Source organism: Diorhabda sublineata, chromosome 10, assembly GCF_026230105.1.
Source record: "Diorhabda sublineata isolate icDioSubl1.1 chromosome 10, icDioSubl1.1, whole genome shotgun sequence".
Classification (NCBI taxonomy): domain Eukaryota; kingdom Metazoa; phylum Arthropoda; class Insecta; order Coleoptera; family Chrysomelidae; genus Diorhabda; species Diorhabda sublineata.
The window spans coordinates 8,915,531-8,942,712 of NC_079483.1; the positions used below are offsets into that span (position 1 = coordinate 8,915,531).

General features: G+C 37.1%; 1 protein-coding gene across 6 annotated transcripts in view; it reads left to right on the top strand.

Annotated features, from left to right (window-relative positions):
- The window catches only part of LOC130449977 (four and a half LIM domains protein 2), a 119,395-nt gene that overhangs the window by 64,376 nt on the left and 27,837 nt on the right, over positions 1-27,182 (top strand). The window contains exons 1-3 of one of the 6 annotated variants that reach the window (XM_056788122.1): positions 7,529-8,527; positions 11,954-12,426; positions 12,585-12,715. The exons of 3 other annotated variants lie outside the window; for them this stretch is intronic. In XM_056788122.1, coding sequence (XP_056644100.1) covers positions 8,076-8,527; positions 11,954-12,426; positions 12,585-12,715 — 1,056 coding nt within the window. In that variant the 5' untranslated portion in view covers positions 7,529-8,075. Of the gene's footprint in view, positions 1-7,528; positions 8,528-11,953; positions 12,427-12,584; positions 12,716-23,482; positions 26,798-27,182 lie in introns of those variants that run through there. 2 more of the 6 variants (XM_056788126.1, XM_056788127.1) reach the window with 2 other exon arrangements.

The following is a 27,182-nucleotide window of genomic DNA, read 5'->3' on the forward strand; positions in this document are numbered from 1 at the left end:
ATCATGTCACGATGCTATTTGCTCGCTTTACCGAGCTCCACTCATTTTCGTGGGTCTTCTACTCTACTCTACCCCTACTTTCTCGGAAACCTCTTGCACCCTTCAAAAAATACCCGAACTAGCCATAACAGCATCACCGAAGACCTCCTTAATCATGTCACGATGCTATTTGCTCGCTTTACCGAGCTCCACTCATTTTCGTAGGTCTTCTACTCTACTCTACCCCTACTTTCTCGGAAACCTCTTGCACCCTTCAAAAAATACCCGAACTAGACATGACAGCATCACCGAAGGCTTCCTTAATCATGTAACGATGCTATTTGCTCGCTTTACCGAGCTCCCCTCATTTTCGTGGGTCTTCTACTCTACTCTACCCCTACTTTCTCGAAAACAGCTTGCACCCTTCAAAAAATACCCGAACTAGCCATGACAGCATCACCGAAGGCTTCCTTAATCGGGTCACGATGTTATTTGCTCGCTTTACCGAGCTCCACTCATTTTCGTGGGTCTTCTACTCTACTCTACCCCTACTTTCTCGAAAACCTCTTGCACCCTTCAAAAAATACCCGAACTAGCCATGGCAGCATCACCGAATGCTTCCTTAATCGTGTCACGATGCTATTTGCTCGCTTTACAGAGCTCCACTCATTTTCGTGGGTCTTCTACTCTACTCTACCCCTACTTTCTCGGAAACCTCTTGCACCCTTCAAAAAATACCCTAACTAGCCATGACAGCATCACCGAAGGCTTCCTTAATCGGGTCACGATGTTATTTGCTCGCTTTACCGAGCTCCACTCATTTTCGTGGGTCTTCTACTCTACTCTACCCCTACTTTCTCGAAAACCTCTTGCGCCCTTCAAAAAATACCCGAACTAGCCATGACAGCATCACCGAAGGCTTCCTTAATCGTGTCACGATGCTATTTGCTCGCTTTACCGAGCTCCACTCATTTTCGTGGGTCTTCTACTCTACTCTACCCCTACTTTCTCGAAAACAGCTTGCACCCTTCAAAAAATACCCGAACTAGCCATGACAGCATCACCGAAGGCTTCCTTAATCGGGTCACGATGTTATTTGCTCGCTTTACCGAGCTCCACTCATTTTCGTAGGTCTTCTACTCTACTCTACCCCTACTTTCTCGGAAACCTCTTGCACCCTTCAAAAAATACCCGAACTAGACATGACAGCATCACCGAAGGCTTCCTTAATCATGTAACGATGCTATTTGCTCGCTTTACCGAGCTCCCCTCATTTTCGTGGGTCTTCTACTCTACTCTACCCCTACTTTCTCGGAAACCTCTTGCACCCTTCAAAAAATACCCGAACTAGCCATAACAGCATCACCGAAGACCTCCTTAATCATGTCACGATGCTATTTGCTCGCTTTACCGAGCTCCACTCATTTTCGTGGGTCTTCTACTCTACTCTACCCCTACTTTCTCGGAAACCTCTTGCACCCTTCAAAAAATACCCGAACTAGCCATAACAGCATCACCGAAGACCTCCTTAATCATGTCACGATGCTATTTGCTCGCTTTACCGAGCTCCACTCATTTTCGTAGGTCTTCTACTCTACTCTACCCCTACTTTCTCGGAAACCTCTTGCACCCTTCAAAAAATACCCGAACTAGACATGACAGCATCACCGAAGGCTTCCTTAATCATGTAACGATGCTATTTGCTCGCTTTACCGAGCTCCCCTCATTTTCGTGGGTCTTCTACTCTACTCTACCCCTACTTTCTCGAAAACAGCTTGCACCCTTCAAAAAATACCCGAACTAGCCATGACAGCATCACCGAAGGCTTCCTTAATCGGGTCACGATGTTATTTGCTCGCTTTACCGAGCTCCACTCATTTTCGTGGGTCTTCTACTCTACTCTACCCCTACTTTCTCGGAAACCTCTTGCACCCTTCAAAAAATACCCGAACTAGACATGACAGCATCACCGAAGGCTTCCTTAATCATGTAACGATGCTATTTGCTCGCTTTACCGAGCTCCCCTCATTTTCGTGGGTCTTCTACTCTACTCTACCCCTACTTTCTCGAAAACAGCTTGCACCCTTCAAAAAATACCCGAACTAGCCATGACAGCATCACCGAAGGCTTCCTTAATCGGGTCACGATGTTATTTGCTCGCTTTACCGAGCTCCACTCATTTTCGTGGGTCTTCTACTCTACTCTACCCCTACTTTCTCGAAAACCTCTTGCACCCTTCAAAAAATACCCGAACTAGCCATGGCAGCATCACCGAATGCTTCCTTAATCGTGTCACGATGCTATTTGCTCGCTTTACAGAGCTCCACTCATTTTCGTGGGTCTTCTACTCTACTCTACCCCTACTTTCTCGGAAACCTCTTGCACCCTTCAAAAAATACCCTAACTAGCCATGACAGCATCACCGAAGGCTTCCTTAATCGGGTCACGATGTTATTTGCTCGCTTTACCGAGCTCCACTCATTTTCGTGGGTCTTCTACTCTACTCTACCCCTACTTTCTCGACAACCTCTTGCGCCCTTCAAAAAATACCCGAACTAGCCATGACAGCATCACCGAAGGCTTCCTTAATCGTGTCACGATGCTATTTGCTCGCTTTACCGAGCTCCACTCATTTTCGTGGGTCTTCTACTCTACTCTACCCCTACTTTCTCGAAAACAGCTTGCACCCTTCAAAAAATACCCGAACTAGCCATGACAGCATCACCGAAGGCTTCCTTAATCGGGTCACGATGTTATTTGCTCGCTTTACCGAGCTCCACTCATTTTCGTAGGTCTTCTACTCTACTCTACCCCTACTTTCTCGGAAACCTCTTGCACCCTTCAAAAAATACCCGAACTAGACATGACAGCATCACCGAAGGCTTCCTTAATCATGTAACGATGCTATTTGCTCGCTTTACCGAGCTCCCCTCATTTTCGTGGGTCTTCTACTCTACTCTACCCCTACTTTCTCGAAAACAGCTTGCACCCTTCAAAAAATACCCGAACTAGCCATGACAGCATCACCGAAGGCTTCCTTAATCGGGTCACGATGTTATTTGCTCGCTTTACCGAGCTCCACTCATTTTCGTGGGTCTTCTACTCTACTCTACCCCTACTTTCTCGAAAACCTCTTGCACCCTTCAAAAAATACCCGAACTAGCCATAACAGCATCACCGAAGACCTCCTTAATCATGTCACGATGCTATTTGCTCGCTTTACCGAGCTCCACTCATTTTCGTGGAACTTGATGATCGAAGGGCGTCCAGAGAGATCGTCGTCTTCCACTTTATCACGCTCTTTGATTCTCTTCACAGTACAAGCGATCTGTTCTCTTCAACGTCCAGGAGCTGCCGATTTTGCCCGCATTTTCATAATAACAAACTTCTAATTGAACATAATATGATGTAACAAGACCTCAAGGTTTCTATAAGAGCTTCAGACTTCAATATTTTGATTGGATACAATATACAAGTTTTTCCTCCAAAACTTTTTCTGCGTGGACTGTAATGCCATGTTGCCAGGAGATCTTCTTCATGGAAGCTGCACTCGTGTACTAGAATCAATTTGATCAAGTGTTTCCTGGTCGGTTTTGGCTTCTAGAAAAACCAACGACAAGATGTTGATAAGATTCAGAATTTTCTTTCATCATCTTTAAGATTAAATCCAAATTATTAGAATTGTTTTGAAAAAAATTGTAGTACGCTAATGCTTTTTTTTTATTTTGCCATGAAATATGTAATAAACCGAATTCATTCATAAAAAATGTCTATTAATATGAAAAAATGTGGTTGCTTGAATTAATTACGAGAGAAATGAAAAAGTTGCTGCATACAGTGTAATTTTGAATCTCGTTTACAATCAAGCATTACAAAAAATTTCCCTAACATGTTATTTTAAATATTCGGATGAATCACCATTTAAAAATATCGAAGTATTTGAAATATCAATTGATCGGTTACATTTAACATAGATTTAGATTAAGTGTTTTTATGTTGGGATCTCCGTTCGAGTTTTGAGAAACGTATAAAATCTTTCATTTTACATTTTCAATTATTCGGAACGTTTTGATATCAATTTGCAAAAAAGCTTTCAATTTTCCGCGAGGTTATATTGCAACAATAACAAAAATGCCATAAATTAAAGTAAATAAATTCCTAACCTCAAATTTCCTTTAATATTTCACAGACAATAATCTGTTGTTGCCTTGCTTTAGGAGCTTCATGGACAGGTTGGTTATAAAACCAAAAGTAACTAGATTTCTCCCTAGAATTGCAGCTTGCACGCAATGAAAATGGCACCAAACCGATAAAGTGCGACATCTTGCATGAAACAATCTTCTTCTTTTATCAAGAAATATTTTCCTTTGAATAGAAAATATTGTTTATTGTTACAAATTTATACATCGTTGAAAACCTTATACTTTTGACTATGATTCAACTTAGTCTCCATTTTGTACGACGCGTGACTATTAAGTAACGAGACTAAAGTTGCTACAGAAAAATTACGCATGCGCCAAATGACTGTCAGCTGTTTAACCTGAAGTCTATTCTTTCTATTAATATGTCTACCATGTCTGTCAACAAACCAGTGTAGCCGTTGTCTTCGTTTGTATAGGTTATACAAGTGTGTGGCAATGAATTTAAGTCGAAGAAGGCTTCATAATAACACTCGTGGAATTAATCCTTCTCGGAAACAACTTGAGCCACTTAAAAATACCCCAATTAGCCATGGCAGCATCGCCGAAGGTTTCTTTAATCACGTCGTGAGTTTCTAACGATACAAGCGCTGCTACAGAAAAATTACGCATGCGCTAAATGACTGACAGCTGCTTAGACTGAAGCCTACTCTTTCTAATGCGATGTCTACCATGTCTGTAGACAAACCGGTGTAGCCGTGGTCTTCGTTTGTATAGAGGCTGTTTTTCTGTTAAAATAAAGCAACGGATTGTTGTGGAATTTCACGTGAAACTTGGGAAAACTGTGAAAATTGAAACAAACGTATGGAAATGAATATAATTCGGAGAAGTTTCCCGTTGAAGGAAGTTTGTGACTTGATCGTTTGCTACCAAATTGTTTTTTTAGCCGTACGGGGGATGAGGCTTAACAGTCCACGAAAATTTCTTCCAAAGCTCCTCTGTTTGAAGATTGACGTGGGATCGCCATAAGTTTCTTTAGCTTAGATTTATGTATAGATCCGTGTTTCCCAACGTGGGGCCAACGCTCTACAGAAATGCAATTTGATTGTAAAGGACGCAATTCGAAAATGGACTCGACACGAGTTCAACCATATTACTCTGGGCAATTTAAATGCAACGCTAGATTTCGGTGACACAATTGAAAGAAAAGAACAATTTCTCAAATAATTGCGGTTAATAAATATTACAAATTCGACGAGACTAAAGTATCATCTGGTTTTTTTTGTGTTGTCAAGTCAACTTTCCTCTGGTAGACGTCAGGCTCTGAGTGAACCCCCAGAAGCTTCAAAATCTCGCAGTTGTTCGCAATTGAATTACAAAACTTTAATTAATGAAGAAGGTAAGCTGAGGCAACTCCGGTTATCCGGAGGGAGGATTTTAAAAGCGCTTCGGTAGGATATGGCTAAAAAAAAGTTGGGAAACACTGATCTATATTAAATACTATAGATACATCACCGTTTCAAGTTCTTTCGAAACGCCGCTGTTACCTGAATCGGTTATGTTCAGCGTTGTCTCACTATACGGCATAAACTTAAATTCCACAGCTGTTATTGTGCGTGCTTTAAACCATTTACCAATTTTTACCATAAAGTAAATATGGTTATCTAAAAATATGTAGAAGCAAATGTTTTGATTTGATGTTACATCATTGCTCGATAGATAGAAGAAAAATTTGAAAATCACGGATCGATATTTGAATTGTTTTTTAATTCTTAAGACATTTTGATTTGCTGTAAAATGCAATTTGAGATGACGCGCGCCATTTTTGGCTACATAAAATGTTTTTGAAATGTGTCTGGTATATGAAAACATCTCGCCTCTATCTATCGTGAGTAGTTGGAGGATATTATATATAATTTGATGTCTAAAACGTGAGAGACGTGCGCAAAATTTCGGTTATTTCAAAGTATTTCGCATACTTACACTTTATTTTTTTTTTCTCAATAGAAAACACCAGTCGACGTAACGAATTTCAAAAAATTAATTTTAAAAAATAATTTTCTTCGAAACTTTATGAAAATTGAAAAAAACATGTTGTCAAAAAGGAGATATATTATGCAATAAGCACTTGGGGCCTAGTTTAGAACCTGAGGTAGAACTGGAGATTAAACTGAAGTTTAAACTATGGTTTTAACTCTAGTTTAAGTCAAGAATAAATAAAATTGAAGGTTGAATTGTTCAAGAAAGTTTTATAAACAAAAATGTACAAAGAATAAAAACTTGTGACTTGTGACTGTTCAAAAAAAAGTGATACGGTAACTTGGGAGGAAAATGGAAAAATTGGGAGGGAGCGGGCAAGGAAATTAATGATGAAAATAACAAAAACGCTCAAACAACAAATTTAAAAAAGATTCGCTATAAAACGAATAACTTTTAGATTTCTCGGTGCGTTGACAATGTTAATAATATCTTCATCGTCATCGTCGACTTCATCAAATACAAATCTTCAATAATTCTGCCAGAACCCTTAATGAAAAACAATTTGAAAAAGTTAGATTCGGCTCAGCCTATGGACTGGTCTTGTAACAGTATTTGCTATCAACCAAATATCGAAAAGGCAGTCCCGAAAACGATTCACAAATTATTGGAACACAAAACAGAATCGAACGATGACTGTTTTTAGTACGGTCAATTTAGACATTCGAAGTTACAGAAATTCCCATCAATCTGAAAATCAGTAAAATTGTTTGAAATACAATTGAAAATAAAATTTGAATGTTTCCCATCATTTCCGTGTATGGAAAAAATTTTATTCAAGGTCAAAGGTCAAAAAAATGAGTTTTTCGCAATTATCAGCAAAACGGTGAGTTTTATTATGAAAATACTTCAGACGAAAATTGTAGATCATAAAATTATCTACAAAAATCGTATCAATACTTTTTTTTCTACGAGTCTCCGTTTCTGAGATATAATGTTTCAAAAAGTTGTAAAAGTTGTTGTGAGACTTGTATTTATAAGAAATTTCTGTTGACTGGTGGGAACAGTCATAAGTTATAAATTATGAATTGATGCAAATTTTGTTTTGCAGCTTTGGTATTTCTCGTGAAATCATTTTAGCCATTAAATATGACAGTAAATCTGAAACATAACTTTTACAACTTTTTGAATCGTTATATCTCAGAAACGGTGAATCGTAGGAAAAAAAGTATTCATACGTTTCTTGTAGATAATTTTACCATCTACAATTTTCGTCTGAGGTATTTTTATGATAAAACTCACCGTTTTGCTGAAAATTGCGAAAAACTCATTTTTTTGACCTTTGATCTTGAATAAAATTTTTTCCATACACGGAAATGATGGGAAACAATCAAATTTGATTTTCAATTGTATTTTAAACAATTTTGTCAATTCTCAGCACGATGGGAATTTATGTAGCGTCACTCTTATTTTTTGATCTAATTTGACCGGACTATTTTTGATCTGCATCTATAGTGGCATAGAAGCTTCAGAAGAGAAAAATGTGTGGAAATGACGGGAAAATATATTGACAAATAATCACAGCTCGTTTTATTTATGACTTCGTAATGTAAGAATTGAAAATGTTGTTTTAAAATTAGAAATAATTTGCAATCATGTGACGTATCTGAAGAGTCGCGTCGTCACAAAAATCTAGTAGCCAATACAAATAGAACGCGAAATATCAAGGGCGTCTATGTGCCGTTAATTAGTCGAACTTTATAATTAAAACCAAACAAAAATTTCGATTCAGTGACATCTTGTCCGTTTATCGTAAAATAACAAATTTCATTTTTTTTCATATCACGCGAACTACTTAGTACTAGCGGACTAAAAATTATTGGCAGTATTCCCGCGTATTTTATCCACGATATTTACTGCATATTAGAATTATTTTGCCAAAAATGACGTAACCAAAAAAAAAATTACGTACCTACCATCATGGGTGTTATGCTATCGGTGCTAGTGACTTGTGTGGGTGTCGTCGAACTAATAACGTTCTGTCAGAAGATTACGAGACATTTAAGGGAACCCCCGAGACGAGGAGATCTCACCACAATATCCGATAGGTACGTACAAGAACTCGGAGGTATTAGAAAACGCATCGCCGAAGATTTGCAACGATATCAAAATACCCCCCAGCCGATAATTAGTTTAAATCATCACGAAGATATAGAAATTGAATATAGCGAAGATTTGAAGAATTCCAGATCGCCTAGTCCGAGAAGGTTTTTAGTTACGGAAAAAGACGAAAAAAACGTTGGGTCTAATAGGAAATTTATAGTTTCCGAAGAACCTGAAGGCGGTTTGAAAAAAAGTAAATCCCACACCTCCATACCGGAATTTTTGATACAACAAGAACGGAATTACGACAAATCTTTACATAAACCTAGGTATTTATATGACTTTTTGAAACATTCTCGGTTTGTGTCTATGTGTTTTATATAAATATATGTAAAGAAATGATATTTCGTTAGTTTTAATACGGTTTACTTTATTTATCTATAGGTTATGATGCCTATGATAAATCTGTCATGAATGTCACAAATGTCACTGTCACAACTGTCATTTTTTATCGATTAGAATAATATAGGTTAAGAAATATTGCTTATTGAAGAAATAATGTGTTGCTCTAAAAAACAAAGAAACGACTTTTAATGTTTATTTCTTCAACTCTTTCTTAAATAAGCAATATTTCTTAACCTATATTATTCTAATCGATAAAAAATGACACTTGTGACAGTGACATTTGTGACATTTATGACAGATCTATCATAGACATCATAACCCACAGATAAATAAAGTAAACCGTATTAAAACTAACGAAATACTATTTCTTTACATAAATAAATTAGAGGAATGATTCATCAAATCAAAAAAATAAATATGCTGCTTCAAATACAATTTAAAATGCTTTAATATGAGTTTATACGCGTAGCAATCGGTAAACAAATGAAACGTGTTTAGATGCTGATAACGAAAATAACAAATTATCGCGTTTGTATCAAAAATTAGCAGTTCAAGTGAGTTAGTTCTGTACCACAAAAAGCCGTCCAATTTATTGCTTTAATCGAAAATGGTCTTGGCCAATTACCTGTTGCTAGACAATTGGACATGAGCCGCGCAGCGGTTCGAAGAGTTTACCAGTGTTACGAAGAGACTGGATCCTTTCATAGGTAACCTGTAACAGGTAAAAACTGATTTACATCCCTTCGTGATGCCGTTCAAGTGCAACAACAGCTCCGCGAAGTGCGAGGATTAATTATTAGTCAGAAGACAGTAATCTGACCCCTGAAACACCTCCCGTATTTACTCCAGTTCATTGACAATTGGACATTGAAATAATTGGTGTGAGATCAGAATATACCTTCTTGGTAACAACCGAAGACCTAAAGAGCGATTTGCAGATTACTGCTTCGAAGAGCGGAATGCATATTGAGGTGGTTCCTGCTTGATCTAGGGTGCAGTTTCTATAGGAGCATGTGTTCATTTTTAAAGTCGGTCGTGTTCACAGAAGAAGAAACTTAACGGCTTATAGATAGATCGAGATTTTAGCAATTCATGTGGTAGCTTACGTCGATTTAATTGAAGACAAATCGTGCAATATAACATCGCAGAAATCGGTTTTCGGGTTATGGAATTGCCAGCATATAGTCCTGACCTAAATCTCATAGAATATTCCTACCAGATTCTGCAGCTAGTGGAATAGAAGAAGAGTCGATTAACATTCCACAAGAAACAAAAGTTAATTTGATTGAAACATTATAAATTATCTTTCAAATTGAATTTTTTTGATCTGATGAATAATTAACAAAAATATATACGAGGGGGTACACAAAAATAACCGGAATTATTTTTTAAATGCTATATATTTACAAAACAACGTTATCCCCTTCAAAATACTCATCTTTAGAGACGGCTGCAAGTTCCTGTATCGCTATTTTCTTGATGTCTTCAATGTTTTCAAATCGTCGTCCTTTCATGCCCCTTTTCATGCGTGGAAACAAGAAAAAGTCGCACGGAGCCAGGTCAGGCGAGTAAGGTGCGTGGGGTAGCGGAATCATGTTATTTTTAACCAAAAACTGGCTAACAGTGATGGCTGAGTGTGCAGATGCGTTCTCATGGTGGAAGAACCAGTCACTTGTTTGCCGAACCGAGCTCCAAGATTTCAGATAGTTGATCAATAAAATTGTCTGTTAGAACCTCTCGAATTCTTTCAACATTTTCATCGATTCGGGCAGTCGATGGACGGCCAGATCAATCGACATGTCGCCATTTTTAAATTGAGAAAATCACTCATACACTTTGAGTTTTCAACAACAGTTCCAGCAGCGTTTTTACCGAGTAAAAACGGTGACTAGTGACGAACAGAACGTGGCAGGTCAACGGCCCGCGCGGCACTGAACTGGCGACGAGTTGCGTTAAGCAGGTCCTAGCGGCAGAAATCAGTACTACAAAAGCTCCACTCATGGCAATGCTATTCCGGTTTCTTTTGGGTACCCCCTCGTATAGTTAAAGTCAAAAATTTACATTTATATGTACGCAAGTATAAAGTGGTTACTGTTACGTCGACGTGTGCGTAAGTATTAGCAAATCAGTAAAGTGGATATAAATTATAATGAAATTTATTTCTTTTTATGTTTTTCGTGACGATTTTTCTTGATTTAGGTCTCTTGTCTATGAAAATCAGTTGAAAATGTAAAATGTAAAAATTTCCCATTTATTTGAACTGTCGGTAAGAATTTTCGTGTATTAGATTCCGTTCCAAGAATTTCTGAATCTTTATAATTGAATTCTTGATATTTCGTGGTTCGTTAGTGCAATTTTTTATCGTATTGATGATTTTTTATTCCATTTTCTAGATACTTAGATGTCTGTCCTATGTAAATATATAGTATATGTTGAGGAACATCCAATTGGAATAAATTCGTTGATAAAAAAATGAGAACTCGGGTGAAACGCTGAGACACGTCGATATAATATAAAGGGTGTTGGGATTCTTCAGAAAATTCTAAACTTAATTTATGTATAATGTACTAAACTTATTTTCAACTGTTTCTGATTCTGGTCCAAAAGCTATTCAAGTATTAAAGTATTTTAAACCAACAGCGCCATCTCGAGCCGTCGTATTTGATACGACGATGGCAACACTGATACGAATATGTCAAATCTGACATTGTTGACATTGACGTTTTTAATAGTGAACGTACACGGAACGTGTTGTCATACGAGTGCTATTCGAGTTGTTTGCAGATACTCGAAATATTCTTTTTGATTAAAAAATAATTTTCTATCACTTTCGACGTGGATTAAACCAACAACATCATCTCTAGCCGTTGTATTTCGCTGGTTTTTCTGAATTCAATCGTAGTCGCACTTCGCTACATGATTAATTTCCTAAATATTTGGTTGTAGTGCCAGAAAACATCGATGATGTGCGTAAAATGATATTGCAAGATCGTACTGCATGAATATTTGGTTGTCAAAAAGATTTTTAATAATGATACAAAACCTTAAGGCTATCGAGATTATCATCGTTAAATTCTTGATGGAATTGAATTTGATACTAGTTAGTACTTTTCGTTTTTCATAATTCGTCGAGATATACTAGAATCCGCTGCAATTTAGACTTAAAACTTCATAAAGTTCTACATCTTCTCATACCTTAGGACATCCGGCATTCCTATTTTAGTATTTACCTCAACAATTCAAATCTAAGTATGTCGTCGTCGTGTCATTCTGTCAATTCAACTTTATTTAGTAATGATACCTTCTTAACACAAAACTTCCTAAAACAATTTACTTTCTACAAACCTCAGGTACGTTCTAAAAGAAAAACCGAACGAAGTTTCATCATCTTCGCCAATACCCAGACAATTCATAGTCTCCGAAGAAAGTCTGAACACGGTAGTGTTCGAAGACGTAGATTTCGAAGTACCAGAAAATCGTGACGAGTTTTTAAACGTAGAAACAGAACCTCATGTACCCAGAAATAGTATTTGTAAAGAACTCGAAGCGAATCTAAGGGAAGAAGAACCTTTGAAGTATATCCCTCCGCAATGTAGCGAAAAAGTAGACGTGATTTTAGAAAAGACCCACCACAATACCACCGAGTATTGGACGAATAAAATCCTAGTAGCGCCTAGTACAATATCTAAATCGGTATCTGATGACGTGAAAGATAGTATAAAATACGACGAAAAATCTTTGAACGATCTAGATGGCGTTAGTAAAGCTAAAACTATTAATAAATATGGGACTAACAGGAAATCCTTTAAGAAGAAGATTGCAGGTACGTCTGATGAAATCATTCCCGTCTGCATTTCTTCATAAATCATTCTTGTGGTGTCCGTACCATCTTTATGTGATCATAACCTCTCATTTATAGCTTTGTTTGTGATTTTTCTGCGTGTTGAATAAGTGTAATTTCCAAAATAGAATATTTTATAGATCAAAAAAGATCTACAGAAACGAAAAATACATTGGACACTACGTCAGTTTTAAAACACGCAGCTGAAGAATTAGAGAAAGTATCCGGCGGAGAAGAACCGTCATCTAGTAAACCCGGAGAACCGTTTTGGGTAAATCATTGATGTGTAGAGTGAAGAGACTGAGATTTTGTTAGAAACTTGTTATTTTACGCTTTTAAATTTCGTGTTAATTGATTTGTTTCAATATATTTACTTCAATAATATTGTGGAGTGTGTTTTTTTGCCTTTATTGAGGTGGGTAGTAGCCCAGCGGTTAATATTTACCGTATATTACATAAAAACCACAAGAAATGGTTTGATTCTCGACTTTATAGATCGACAGAAAGTTTCAGAACAATTTTATATGACAAAATTACCTACAATAATTATATTTTTATCTTTAGCGAACGAATTATTCAGCCAGCTGTTTAATAAAGCTACGATCTCCTATAAACGCCGTCGGCTGCGTACAGCGTCACGCCGTACGCCGCGTCACGTTGACGTCTCTAGTTATTTCGAACAATTGCATCTTAAACGTCGTATCTGGCGTTAGTATTAAATGTTGAAATTTGAAAAAGAAAATCTGCGTATCTTCAAACGCACAAACGCCACCAAAATTATAAAATTTACATCCATTTTATATAACAGACGTCGTCGTTCGCGTATGACCGTTGACGGTGTACCTGGCGTTCAGACGTCGATCGGAACGTTTACGCTCAAGTCGGACGCCGCATACAGCATTTAATAGGAGATCGACGTCTAAGGTCTGTCGTTGAATAAAATGACTTGTCTTCCTTTGATTTTTTTCTATATTCCACATTCTATCATTTCAGAAATGGAGTCCATTACAGAAAGCAAGTGATTTGATTTTCAATGAGAGTTTATCAAACCATAAAATCATTGAATGACATAATTTATTGAACAACTACGTATCTACCACGATCCCAAGTACTACACGCTTGGGATCTATTACTAATTTGGCATTTTTTGCATGACATTTTGCTTTATTTACAATTTACAACAATAACAGAATATTGAGTAAATGTGTATAAAAGTTTCGGGCTTGAAAGGGAATCATCATCTACGTATCTACCACGATCCCATCATCATCTCTCTTAATATTGTCTTAATTTTGAAGTAGGTCTTGGAACTAGTTTTTAGAAAGTCTTGTTGTGGTGGGACCATTGTTGTAAATTGTTTTGAATGGTGTGTTCATCATGTGACGTCGTGGATTTCGTCCTTGATGAAAGGATTGTTCAAATCATGATCAACAGGTATCAAGATTCAATTGCCTGGGAGTAAGGAACCAAACAGAGGAGGTACGAACACAAGCGATGAAAGCATCAAAAGTCAGCGGCTAACTGAGAGATATAGTGTGGAGAAACAAATCGATGAGCTCACAGAGCAAGTCCAGAATCTATAAAACGTGTGCGAGACCTATTCTCACATATACCTCAGAATTTAGATCCGAGACATCAACAACAAAAAGAATAATAAAAACCACACAGATGAAAATACTGAGAACCATCAAGGGAGTCACCCACAGGGACCGAATAAGGAGTGATTTGGGCGTACAGGATGGGTCAGGGCACGAAAAAGATTCTGGACGGATCACGTAGAAAGAATGCCAGAAGACAGATGGTCAAAGTGGGCTAAAACTCACACACGCAGACCTGTAGGCAGAGACCACCAAATAGGTGCTACGAGAGCTGAAGTTCAGCTTCTCTGGAAGATCCAAGAAGAGGGCCAAACGTACTGGATTGAACAAGACCTGGTCCTACCGAAAGAGGAAGAAGATGATGATGAAGTGTCTGACTAGTAACGTACAATCTTTGGATGATATTCAGCGATGTTGATTTTGCTTATCCCTTTAGGTGTATTCCCTGCTCCCAACTTTGATTTCCGTCTAAGGTTCACTACATCTTAAGTCAAACTGTTTGACTTTGCTTCTTCCAAGTAGTCTGAGAATATTTAACGTCTTTTACTGTTGCTATTCATACCTTGTTACAAGTGGGCAGATGTTGAATCGATTGGTAGATGTTATTTGAGTTATATCAAGGTAATGTTGCATAGAAGCTTCTTTAAGGTCTCCAGTCTCGCTACGTCGTCAGCAAATGACGCAATTGTTGTGTAGAATAGGAAGAGCAGAGACCCAAGAACACTACCTTGTGGAACACTAAAGTTGGTGAGTAGTAATTTGACTGTTGGCGGTTTAATATGATATAAAAGTGACTATTGGATAGGTAGGACTTAACTAGAAGACAATTGGTTACTTGATAGTGCTGGGGGATCGTCAAGATGTTACTTGGTTTGGGAATGTGAATGTGAAGTAGGACAAGCTTAACATACGGTTGAATATGATTATCAGCAGATTAGTAACCTTGAAAGAAAGTTGTTTGTACCTTTCGTACGTTGAGTTTGTTTATTTTTTCGCTGGACTTCTTTGGGTGTGAGAGGGAGGAGATTCTGGGCGTACTTCCACTTCTTCATCAGGGTTTGCTTTGTTTCGAAACAAAGATACACACGTCTTCAACCCTTTCTAATAATGCCTTAGATTATTTGTTTTGATATTCCTTATCATTACAATCATTTCAAATCCACTAAACTGCTTTGCTACAACCCACCCTGTTTTTCATTTTATTTGGTTTGATTGCCCAATGGTAGAAATTAATATACGGGGTATATCCACAATACAAAACAAGCACCGAGGATTACATTGAAAAGGTGTTGTTTCTTCCATAGAATGTGATTGATTATCCTCCGTACAACCCGGATTTATTTCCTGGCGATTTACATCTCTTCTAACACCTTAATTATTTCCTCGGTGGTTAATATTTCAAAAATTATGATGAACATGGTTTAAAACGCACAATCTAAGAAGAAGACGTACAAAACTTGTGCCCAAAGAATTTCTAGAGCTAGTTACAAAATTAGTTAACCAGTTATAGGTTTTTGTACAATACTTATCTATCTTGTATCTGTACACGGTTTTTTTTATAACCAAATGGAACTTAATTTGTGGATATACCTCGTTTTTTCAGTTTGTTATTGATTTGAATCTTTTGAAGCCGACCACAAATTTTGAACACTCGTATAAACTGAATAGTATGAAAAAGAAGAAACGAGGAAGGGATTGACGGCTATACCATAGCCACAATTTTATGGTTAGTTCCTTAAATTAATCAAAAATATTTGCCTTCAAGATTTTCCAGTCTTCTCCACAGGTTGCAATTCTGGACTTTAGTAGTCCAAATTTTTTTACGACTCTGATATCTTCCAACACTACATTCAATCTCTTCTTCTTTTTCCTACTTCCCTTTCTTCATTGATTCTATTTTCATATCTATTTTTCGGTATTTTTTTAATATGCCCCAACATCTCACTTTTTAAGGTTTTATGAAACTTGTTAATTATTGGTATTTGTAAAGATATATCAGTTCTTTCTTAGTTCTTCTTTTTCTGACTGTTTCAACACCTTCCTTTTTGCTTTTTGCTACTTAAAGTTTAAGATATGGCATCATTGATGCCAATATTTCAAATTTAACGTTGCCATCATAAAGTTCGACATTTTTAATTGGTCAAAACATGAAATCAATATCGTCGTATGATATATCGTGAGATTGGGTATTGGTTCCAGTCGCATACATTCAATATTGCATGAACATTTAGTTGTTAAAAAGTTTTGTTCGCTTTGGATAACGCGTAATTTGACAATCACTCAAAAAAGGCTTGTGTTGGTTCCATTAGAGCGACGTAAAACGGGCAAATCTACATTTGTTTGCCAGGAGTGTTCGAAAAATTCACAGAAACCAATCGCAGAATACGACAATGTAACACATCAGTTCAATCAAAAACGTTTTTGAACAGTCGAAACATCGAATTGATGGTTCATCCGCTGTATGGTCCCCATTTGGCACCCAATGATTTCTTCTTATTTCAGAAAAAATCAGAGAAACCAATCATTCTCCCCAACGACAATCAGTTCAAACAAAAACAATAAAAACAGTTTTGAACAGTTAAAACATCGAATTGATGCTTCATCCGCCGTACAGTCCTCATTTAGCACCCAATGATTTCTTCTTATTCTAGCTGGTCAAAAATAAATTTCGAGATCAACCTTTTTCTACACCTGAAAAAGCCTCAACTCAACAAAAAGTATCAACTCTTGTATAACCAATTTTATTTTTTTTTGCCTCTGTTAAAACCCATGTTACTGATCATGGTATATTTTAATGGGCTGTCTTAGTTATTTCCTCCATTTTGTTATTCTTTTATCTATTTTACCCCGTTCTTCTTTTTCATTTGGCACTGTTGCTTCTTCTTTTTTAACAATCTCTTTTCATCAACATATAAGGTTATGTAACATGCTGGTTTTAATAATAATAGCTGCTTTGAAAATTAAATATCGGATTTTTGTTTACACCTCGTAATTTTGTACACTTTATATCGGGTAAGAATTAAGTTAACTCAAAATATACAAGGTGTAAACTATGGAAAATAAACTTAAGTTTTTACGATATTGAAAAACACCTGCACCGTTTATATGGGTCATTTATAATGAATTACCCTGTACATATACAAAATTGATGATAAAATATGATTCCTGTAGATAAACATAAGAGTTATATGGTTAATATATTTAAGAAATAGTCCGAAAAAACTTGTTAGGAGTGCATAGTTATGGTGATTTGTATTGGCATTTGTCCCATATACAAAGACCTCTATCTAATATTTGTGTCAAGTCCCGTGCCTGATCACTATTTTTAGCGATGCACAATATTTGTTTGTTTGTCTTTTCAATAATTTCGTAATAGTGACATTGTGAAACAATACTTATCGAAAAATTAAGTGCCAGCACAAAATTTTTCGTCAAGCTCTTCAAAATAGCCATTAACTTCTTCATTGTTGGAAAATCTTCAGCCACCGGGTCATTTTTTCATATCTGGAAACAGAACATAATCAGAGGAGGTTAAATCTGGCGGAAAGGGTGCATGATGTACCAATTCAAACTTTAATTAATTAATTTTGGCCATTGCAATTACGGATGTGTGAGCTGGTGCGTTGTCTTTTTGAAACAACACGTTTTTGCTTGATGTCTTCGCTCGAACGTTGCAATAAGTTCGCACAATGATAGTTTTCCCTTTTTTAAGATATTCAATAAAAATTATCCCGCGCGCATTCCATAAAACCGACGCTATGATCTTGCCTGCAGATGGAAAGGTCTTTGCCTTCTTTGGAGCCGATTTCTCCTTTTCAGTCCATTGATTTGATTGTTCTTTTGTCTAGAGTGTGAAGTGATGAACCCACGTTTCATCCATGGTTATAAAACGGCCTAATTCTGTGAAACATTGCCATGCACTCGATGGTAACATCTTCACGATTCTGTTTTTGTTCTATTCTGAGCTAATGCAGCATCTACAGCTTTCTCATGTCCAAATTTTCAGTTAATATGCGATGTACCACACTTTTTGAAATGCCTACTATGTCTGCTAACTCACGCACTTCCAGTAGACGATCATCCAGTGCCCCTTTGTGGATTTTCTTCAACATTTCTGGAGTCGTCACCTCATTTAGTCAACCACTAACGTACTGGTGTTCGCAGGTCGTACAGTCTCGTCTAAACTTTGTTTACTATCGATGGCTGCCAAACAAATACTAAGCAACGTGGCGTCTTCATCATAAAAGGTGTTTGTTTGGGGGATCACAACTTTCAATTGGAGTACTTCTTTATTAGACAACCAGAACTTATAAAAAGTCTGCAATAAAGTATAGTCAACCAGTATAGTGTTGGGAATCCATATCGACGATGACACCTGGTTAAACACCGTCCAGTTTGCAAATGATTAGGTAATATGACACGCAATGTGAGAATTATAAATATCTAGGAATTATTTTTGACAAAAAATGGAAAAACGATAAAGATATATCTGAAATAGAAAAACTATGAAAACATGAAGATCTACAATGCAATGATTAGACATGTGTTGGTATATGGATCAGAAACGTGGAGAAAGAGCAGCTAATGAAAAAATCGAAGCCACAGAAATGGACTTCTCAAGAAGATCAAATAGAACGTAATAGTTGGGTTTGAAGATGATGAACTGGAAGCATTACTCGATGAACATTGTTGCTAAACACAGAATCTTTGGGTGTCACTCAAGCAGCCATTTCAAAACGTTTAAAAGCATCTGGATTTATTCAAAAGCAAGAAAATTGGGTTCCACATGAACTCAAGCCGAGAGACGTCGAAAGGTGGTTTTGCATGTCCGAAATGCTGCTGGAACGCCACATATCCATGGCGCAAAAATAATGTTCTCTATTTGGTGGGATCAGAGGGGTGTGCTGTATTATGAGCTGGTAAATCCAGGTGAAACCATCAATAGAGAACGCTACCGAACACAATTAATCCTTTGAAGAGAGCAGAAAAACGCCCAGATACGAGGCAATAATTTTCCATCGTGACAACGCTCGGCACCACGTGGCTATTTCGAACTGTTTGGAAAACAGTGGATAGGAAGCTTTACCTCACCCGCCTTATAACCCAGGCCTTGCCCCTTCTGACTACCATTTGTTCCGGTCGATTCAGAACGCTCTCACTGGAAAACGGTTTACATCAGAGCAAGATATCAAGAATTTGCATGATTCATTCTTGGCTGCCAAGCCGGCGCAGTTCTTTTGGGATGTGATCCACAAATTGCCAGATTGGGTACCCAGAAGATGGGTAAAGGTCATAGCTTCAGATGGGCAATACTTTAAACGTTGGTAATAACTGCTTGTCGAGTTGAATTATTATTTTTAAAAACTTGAGCACTAAATCTTGTTTTCAAACATTTTGAAAATCGTTATTTTAACCTTCCTGTAAAATGCAGATGTCGTGTCACATCCAGTTACTGCGTGTAAAAATAGTATATGATTTTGACCCTTTGCAGAAGTAGATAAACTTTTTGATGTTGAGCTTTTCCTGGTTTTAAGAAGAAAATAGTTTTTGCATTTTTTGACTATTAAAATTTTTCGAATCGTTATATCTCAGAAACGATTACTCGTAGGAAAAAAAGTATTAATACGTTTTTTGTAGATAATTTTATGATCTACAATTTTGGTCTAAGGTATTTTTTTGATAAAACTTACCGTTTTGCTGAAAATCGCGAAAACCCCATTTTTTTGACCTTTCACCTTGAATAACATTTTTTCCACATTTGATTGGGAATTTGAAAATTTCATTTTTTATTATATTTTAAACAATTTTATTGATTTTAAGCTTGATGGGAATTTATGTAGCTTCACACTTTTTTGGTCTAATTTGACCGGATCATAACTATCAATAAATAACGGAGAAACAGGGACGTATTAAGCTAGGGGCTTGGGGGGGCTATAGCCCCGGGCCCCAGGTCTAAGAGGGCCCCATAATTTGGAAATCATTCTGTATTTTTTGATGTGTTGATACCACAAATCTAACGTATTGATATTATTTTGTGAATTTTTCCGGGCTTTCGAATTCCTTAAGGGGCCCCCGTCATTATTTCAGCCCCGGGCCTTATAAATCTTAATCCGGCCCTGCGGGGAAATATTAAACTTTATAACTTTTTTCTAAAATTCAATTTATTTTTATACATTTCAATAATGGAAAGATTTCTCATTCGCATTCCTAAATGTGTCATTTATTGTTAACAATTAAATTTGTTAAATAAAAAAAGCATAAAAATTATTTATAAATTGAACTGACAACTTATTAGAATATGCAGTTAAACTGAGCAGATCATTATTTTTCATTTATACTGGTACTAGTAAAAATAAGTTTCGTAACAGCAACAACTGGCAAAATTTGATATATTAGGTCAGTAGCGTAGCGTTAATATTTTGATCCTCCTCTAATTTTATTATACCGACCAAGAGATTCGAAAATTGGTGCCCATCTTGACCGATGCATTCACGGCAACGTTTTTCAACGGAGAGTCAGGTCCTGGGAAGCATGTCAAGCTGCTCGTGAAGAGTTTCAACTTCTTCAATTGCAGTTCGGAGGTCGGGAAGGGTGCCTGATCCTTGATAAGACTCCACAGGAAGAAATCACAGGGTCGGGTCACATAAACGTCCTAGCCTTTCTCCAAAATGTCGCGAATGTTGGATCGTTGTCTAAATCCCCACGTAAATCTTCGAGCGTTTCCAGATAACTTTGATCCTAAAAAAAGAACGGATAATCCAGACCTTCCGCAAAGATACCTGCCCACACACACGTTCCAGTCTGGTTTACCTATTCTTCAGTGAAGACGTGAGGATTCTGGTCGTTCCAGTACATGCAGTTATGTCGTATACCGCTCAGGTTAAAAGTTACTTCATCCGATCACAAAATTCAATATTTGAAGTTCTCCCGATAACCGCATTGCAGATTGGTTCGGCTGTTCGACTAAAGCCGGCGTTTCGTCGTCTCTAGATCGCGACGCGTCGGTAACAGAGCCCGTTTTTAAGAATTTCGCGGTACGTCTTCCTTAGGAAATTCTTTTGTAACAAAAAAAACTTTCCTGGAGTGTGCGCTGGTATCGGTGGTAACCACGAACATGCTTCGTTTTAATCTTTCTCAGCGTTGCAGGACTTGTGCCGACCTTTATAGCTTAGTAAAAAACTCAAAAACACGCGATAATAACTAAAAAGTAAAAACATAAGGTTCTAATTTAGTTTATGTAAAAAAAAGTTAATGATATGAAGTTTGAAACGAAAAAAAAAACAATGGAAATATAAACTTAATGAAATATTAGTTTATCCACATAACTACGTCTCAGGCTTGAACGATCCGTCGTCTTTACGTCTTTAAATAAAATATGTGTTTCAGAAAACCGTGCGTTTTTTCGAATTTACAGAATCTCTTAAAATGTCAATGTTGACGTCTTATAAGCAACCGACTACGTTTAATTATTATATGATCCCTTTAAAAATAGTATCCACTAAGTTTTCATACATTACGCTGGGTAGTTAGCTAAAGGAATAGAGATGAGAGAAAACCAAGTGAAAAAGGAACGAAACTATAAATTTGAAATAATTTAATTTCTAAAAATAATTCTTGTCTTAAGAATAAAATTACTGATCGGAAAATTATAAAAGCATGGGGTGCGTAATAAATCTTGTTATAGGGTTTGAAATTTCTTACGATTTTCTATATAATATTTGGGATATTTGGGATAACCTAAACTGTGCTTACAAGCTGCTTATTTTCCCAAAATTTTTCGTGGTTTTATATAAAAAAACTTGTCTACTACGAAAGGAGATTACGATGCGGCGATAGCTGCAAAAGGAAACAACTTTGTGGCTAAAATACGGTTCCAAAGACATCTCCAGCTACCTGGATCACGGACGTTGGTATGTTTCAATGGGATATGCAAATAAATCTCAAGATATTACCGATGCAATTGTTAAATAAGTTGAAACGCAAATACTCCCTGGTTTGAAACGATAGAATCATTTTCTTTCATCCCCATCTTGTGTCTGTTGTTCTATTCTCCTTTAGATGGGTTGTGGCTTCTTTGGGGGGTTCCAAAGACACCTCCAGCTACCTTGATCATGAACTTTGGTATGTTTTAATGGAATCTTGTATCTGCTGTTCTATTCTCCTTTAGATGGGTGTTGTGGCTTCTTTGGGGGGTTCCAAAGACACCTCCAGGTACTTTGATCATGAACGTTGGTATGTTTTAATGGAATCTTGTATCTGCTGTTCTATTCTCCTTTAGATGGGTGTTGTGGCTTCTTCGGTGGGTTCCAAAGACACCTCCAGCTACCTTGATCATGAACGTTGGTATGTTTCAATGGGATCTTGTGTCTGCTGTTCTATTCTCCTTTAGATGGGTTGTGGCTTCTTTGGGGGGTTCCAAAGACACCTCCAGGTACCTAGATCATGAACGTTGGTATGTTTTAATGGAATCTTGTGTCTGCTGTTCTATTCTCCTTTAGATGGGTGTTGTGGCTTCTTCGGAGGGTTCCAAAGACACCTCCAGCTACCTTGATCATGAACGTTGGTATGTTTCAATGGGATCTTGTGTCTGCTTATCTGTTCTTCTTTAGATGGGTTGTGGCTTTCTTTGGGGGGTTCCGAAAACACCTCCAGCTACCTTGATCATGAACGTTGGTATGTTTTAATTGGATCTTGTGTCTGCTGTTCTATTCTCCTTTAGATGGGTGTTGTGGCTTCTTCGGAGGGTTCCAAAGACACCTCCAGCTACCTTGATCACGAACGTTGGTATGTTTCAATGGGATCTTGTGTCTGCTTATCTGTTCTTCTTTAGATGGGTTGTGGCTTTCTTTGGGGGGTTCCGAAAACACCTCCAGCTACCTTGATCATGAACGTTGGTATGTTTCAATGGGATCTTGTGTCTGCTTATCTGTTCTCCTTTAGATGGGTTGTGGCTTCTTTGGGGGGTTCCAAAGACACCTCCATGTACCTTGATCATGAACTTTGGTATGTTTTAATGGAATCTTGTATCTGCTGTTCTATTCTCCTTTAGATGGGTGTTGTGGCTTCTTCGGAGGGTTCCAAAGACACCTCCAGCTACCTTGATCATGAACGTTGGTATGTTTCAATGGGATCTTGGGTCTGCTGTTCTATTCTCCTTTAGATGGGTTGTGGCTTCTTTGGGGGGTTCCAAAGACACCTCCATGTACCTTGATCATGAACTTTTGGTATGTTTTAATGGAATCTTGTATCTGCTGTTCTATTCTCCTTTAGATGGGTTGCGGCTTCTTTGGGGGGTTTCGTGAAGTGCTTATTCCTATTGTGGAATCAATTGTTGTTTTTTTTTATCAAGTAAATCATTTTTAAATTGTTTCTGTACGCTACCACTGGATGTAATCTGCCCACTTTTCGTTGTCGGTTGAGAAAAGCGCACATTTCACTGAAGAGTGGTCTGCCGGTTGCACCCGACACCACAACACGTTTTGATTTTCTAAAAATACACCAAAATGAAAACCGGGACTTCTAAAAGTCGTTTTACAAGTTTAAGTAAGAATTCAGTCGCGACTTCAACCCCGCACATCGCGTTTGTGTGCTTTTCGTTTTTATTCTTTATTTTTTTTATCGCAAATCACATCGAAAAATGGGAGACGTAGAAGTGAGTTCTAATTTCACGATTACCGAAAAGAAGACGAAAAAAGTGAAAAAGACGACTACGAAACAACGCAGAGGAAGCAACGAACAAACCGAAATTACCATTCAGGAACTTAAGAATGGAAACGAGGGGTATGTGTTGGCATAAAACGTTGAGGGAATTTCAAAAAAAAACAATGCAGAGAAACACCCCACCTGTTACTTTTTTCCACGGAAAGAAATACGAGTGACAAAGTGGTAGTGTTTGAAATGTGTCAAAACTAATTCAGTTTTATTACCAGTTTTTGTTTTACCCCCTTTTTTTTAATACGATATTTTGGAATTTATTTAAACACAAAACGTACGCACATAACACGGAATTCATTCAATTTTCGTAACACCCTATATAACATCATATTTAAATTAATTTTTTTCTAGTATTTCACTAAAAAATAGTAATAGGGGATGTAAGTTCGAGGGTTGTTACTAAAGCTTCGAGATAGAAAAATAAAATAAAAATTTATAATTTGATATGGCTTCATTCTTTTTCAAAATATTCACACTTTTGTGTTTGTTTGAATAATTTTTTCCATTCCGATTGAGGTACCTCCAAAACATTTGATTAGAACGCATCAACCACTACTTCAGTTGACCTCGCGATTTATTTTTCATCTACAAGAATATGAAGAAATCATTGAGTGCCATTGGCGGATGACCCATCAATCAAAACAGTTTTTGTTTGAACCGACGTGTGGGAGCTCGCCTTGTCGTGGTGGCCAATAATTCTTATTCTGCGATTGGTTTTCCTGATTTTCTCGAACACTTTTGGCAAAAAAATGCTGATGTACTATTCAGAATTAACCGTTCTACTTTGCTCTAATGAAAACCATTTGCTGCGAAGCGCTTCGTGCGCAACTTTTGCTAGATTTGGCTCGTCTTGAAGGCCCAATACAGTCGATTGTTGTTTAGCTTCAGCTTCATATGCATAGATCCATAATTCGTCGCCTATCATGATCTTAGAGATGTTATTTGAAGCTGCGTGATTGAATTTTTTGATCCAACTCGAACAAATCGTTTGATTGCCAAATGTACATGCTAAATTGAATGTATGCGAATAGAATTAATGTCCCAAGTACGCCCCAATCCCTTGGTATGTCACATGACGATCTTGGGATATCAGTTTTCGCACAGCATCGATGTTTTCTGGCACGACAGCTGATTTTGGATGACCTCCATGAAATTCATCCTGTAGCGAAGTTCGACTAGCGGATCAAGTGACCCGAGATGGCGCTTCATTATCAAAAGTCGAAGCGAGTTAATAAATACACTGGTTGGTTTAGTCCACGTCGAAAGTCATAAAAAATCATCATACAACTCGAATAGTACTCAAATGACAACACGTTTTGAGTACGTTCACCATTAAAAATGTCAAACTTAATGATGGAAACGTCAACTTTGACATTATCACATCAGTGTTGCCGTATCTCAAAACTACCAACAGTATTCTGCGTTCTACATTCTCGTCAATTAAAACGCTCTACATTCTTGTCAATTGAAGCGCTCTACATGCTAGTCAATTAAAACGCTCTACATTCTCGTCAATTAAAGCGCTCTACATGCTCGTCAATTGAAGCGCTCTACATGCTAGTAAATTAAAACGCTCTACATTCTTGTCAATTGAAGCGCTCTATAAGTTCGCCAATTAAAGCGCTCTACAAGCGATACGGGCTCAGTAATTAAAGCGCTCTACAAGCTCATCAATTAAAACGCCTCAAAAACAATGATATGTTACATTCGAATTTATAATATACATTGAGCATTTTTTTTAATGAGGTCAGAATATTGAGGAGATCTGTAGTTACGCGAAAAGTTTATAGTTACTTTGACAAACGCCATACAAACTTCTCGTTCTTATCATTTAAGGTGATAATGAATCCTGAATCTTTCTTTAGTTTTTTGACGTCGGGTCCAACAATTTTAGACCAGTTCCATCTTTGTCCATGGCTTTTACAAAATTTTTTGATTATCCCTAATTCGATGTGCATATTATCTTAACGGGGTCAACTAAAGGCCAATTTGGTAGTGAAGGAAATTTATTTCCTTTATGTAGCAGTACAACGTTTGGACTTGATTTTGAGGAATCAATGAAGAGTCTTCAGTCTTCCGACTTATTTTCATAACCCATAATTCCTCCATGTCATTAGAGTACACAAAATCGTTCTCTTCTGAAAACATCTTGAACATCTTTTTCTTTGGGCAAATCCAAATCTCTTATGAAATCATTAAGCTCCAATTGGTTGGAGGTGCTTGAGGAATGGCAGAAGCTGCAGATTCTGTTCCAATTTCTTCATTTTCAGAAGTTCTTGAACACCATAAACTGGAAAAGGCTCAGGAACTTCTTCCGAGGGTTTGCTTGATTTCCTCGAAAAACCTTTGCAGAAATAACAGTCGTCCATCAAACCAACCGGTCAAATTTCTATAACATGAGATAGAGCAGGTGTGTAGCACTCAATATTCGTCCTGTTTGCGAATATCCAGGTTGAAATATGCACCATAGCACTTGAAGGTCGGGAAAATTAACACATTTGTATGACATTATACACGAATCAGCTGTCAACTAACTTCCAAATGTAACTTCGAGAAAATCATCAAAAAGTTGGGGGCGCTACCAATAAAATAAAAAATTCGGAAACAATCAGATCTACCTGACTTCAGGCCATAGTTTCCGAAAAGACCTTTTATTATCTTTATAGATATGACATACACTTTTTCGCAGTGTATTCACTGTTCTAATAAATTAAACTTTTCGAATGAAGTAGACATTTTTCTGACATTTTTATTCTATCTATCTTATATAACCTTCAACCTAAAAATTCTTCTTTTTTAAGTTACAAAAAATGACATTTGATCATCGACAAATAAAACTTTAATCGCAAATAATTAGAAATCGTTAACAACTTTCGACTATAAAAAATCTTTTATTTAGTAATTGAAGTATATAATTAGTTTTTAAAGCATGTTTAAAACGATTTTCAACATTGAAATCGCTGAATTACAAACACTACCAATTTCGACAACACTTGACGTCTGTCAATATTATGCCATCACATACCCCCAACTCACAAAAGGTACATTCATATTTTTACTAATATTTTCGTTTTGTTTGTGTATTCACTACTAATATTGCTTAAATTACAATTAGATTATTTATACCAGGTGTAGCTAATAAAAAAAGTACGCACGCGCGCCAAAAATTAACGACTGTCAGCTGTTTAGCTTCAAGTCTACTGTATCCAACGCGATATCTACTGTATCTGTAGATAAATCAGTGTAGCTGTTGCCTTCGTTTGTATAGAGGTTGTTTTTTGTTTTGCTGTAAAAAAGAAACGGTTTGGTATGAAATTATACTTATAATTTATTGAAACAAGTTTATGATAATGAATGTTTATCGTGTCCACGTGTTTTTGGGCGGTTTAAGGCGGCTTAGAAGAAACAGACTTCTTGCAGTGCTTC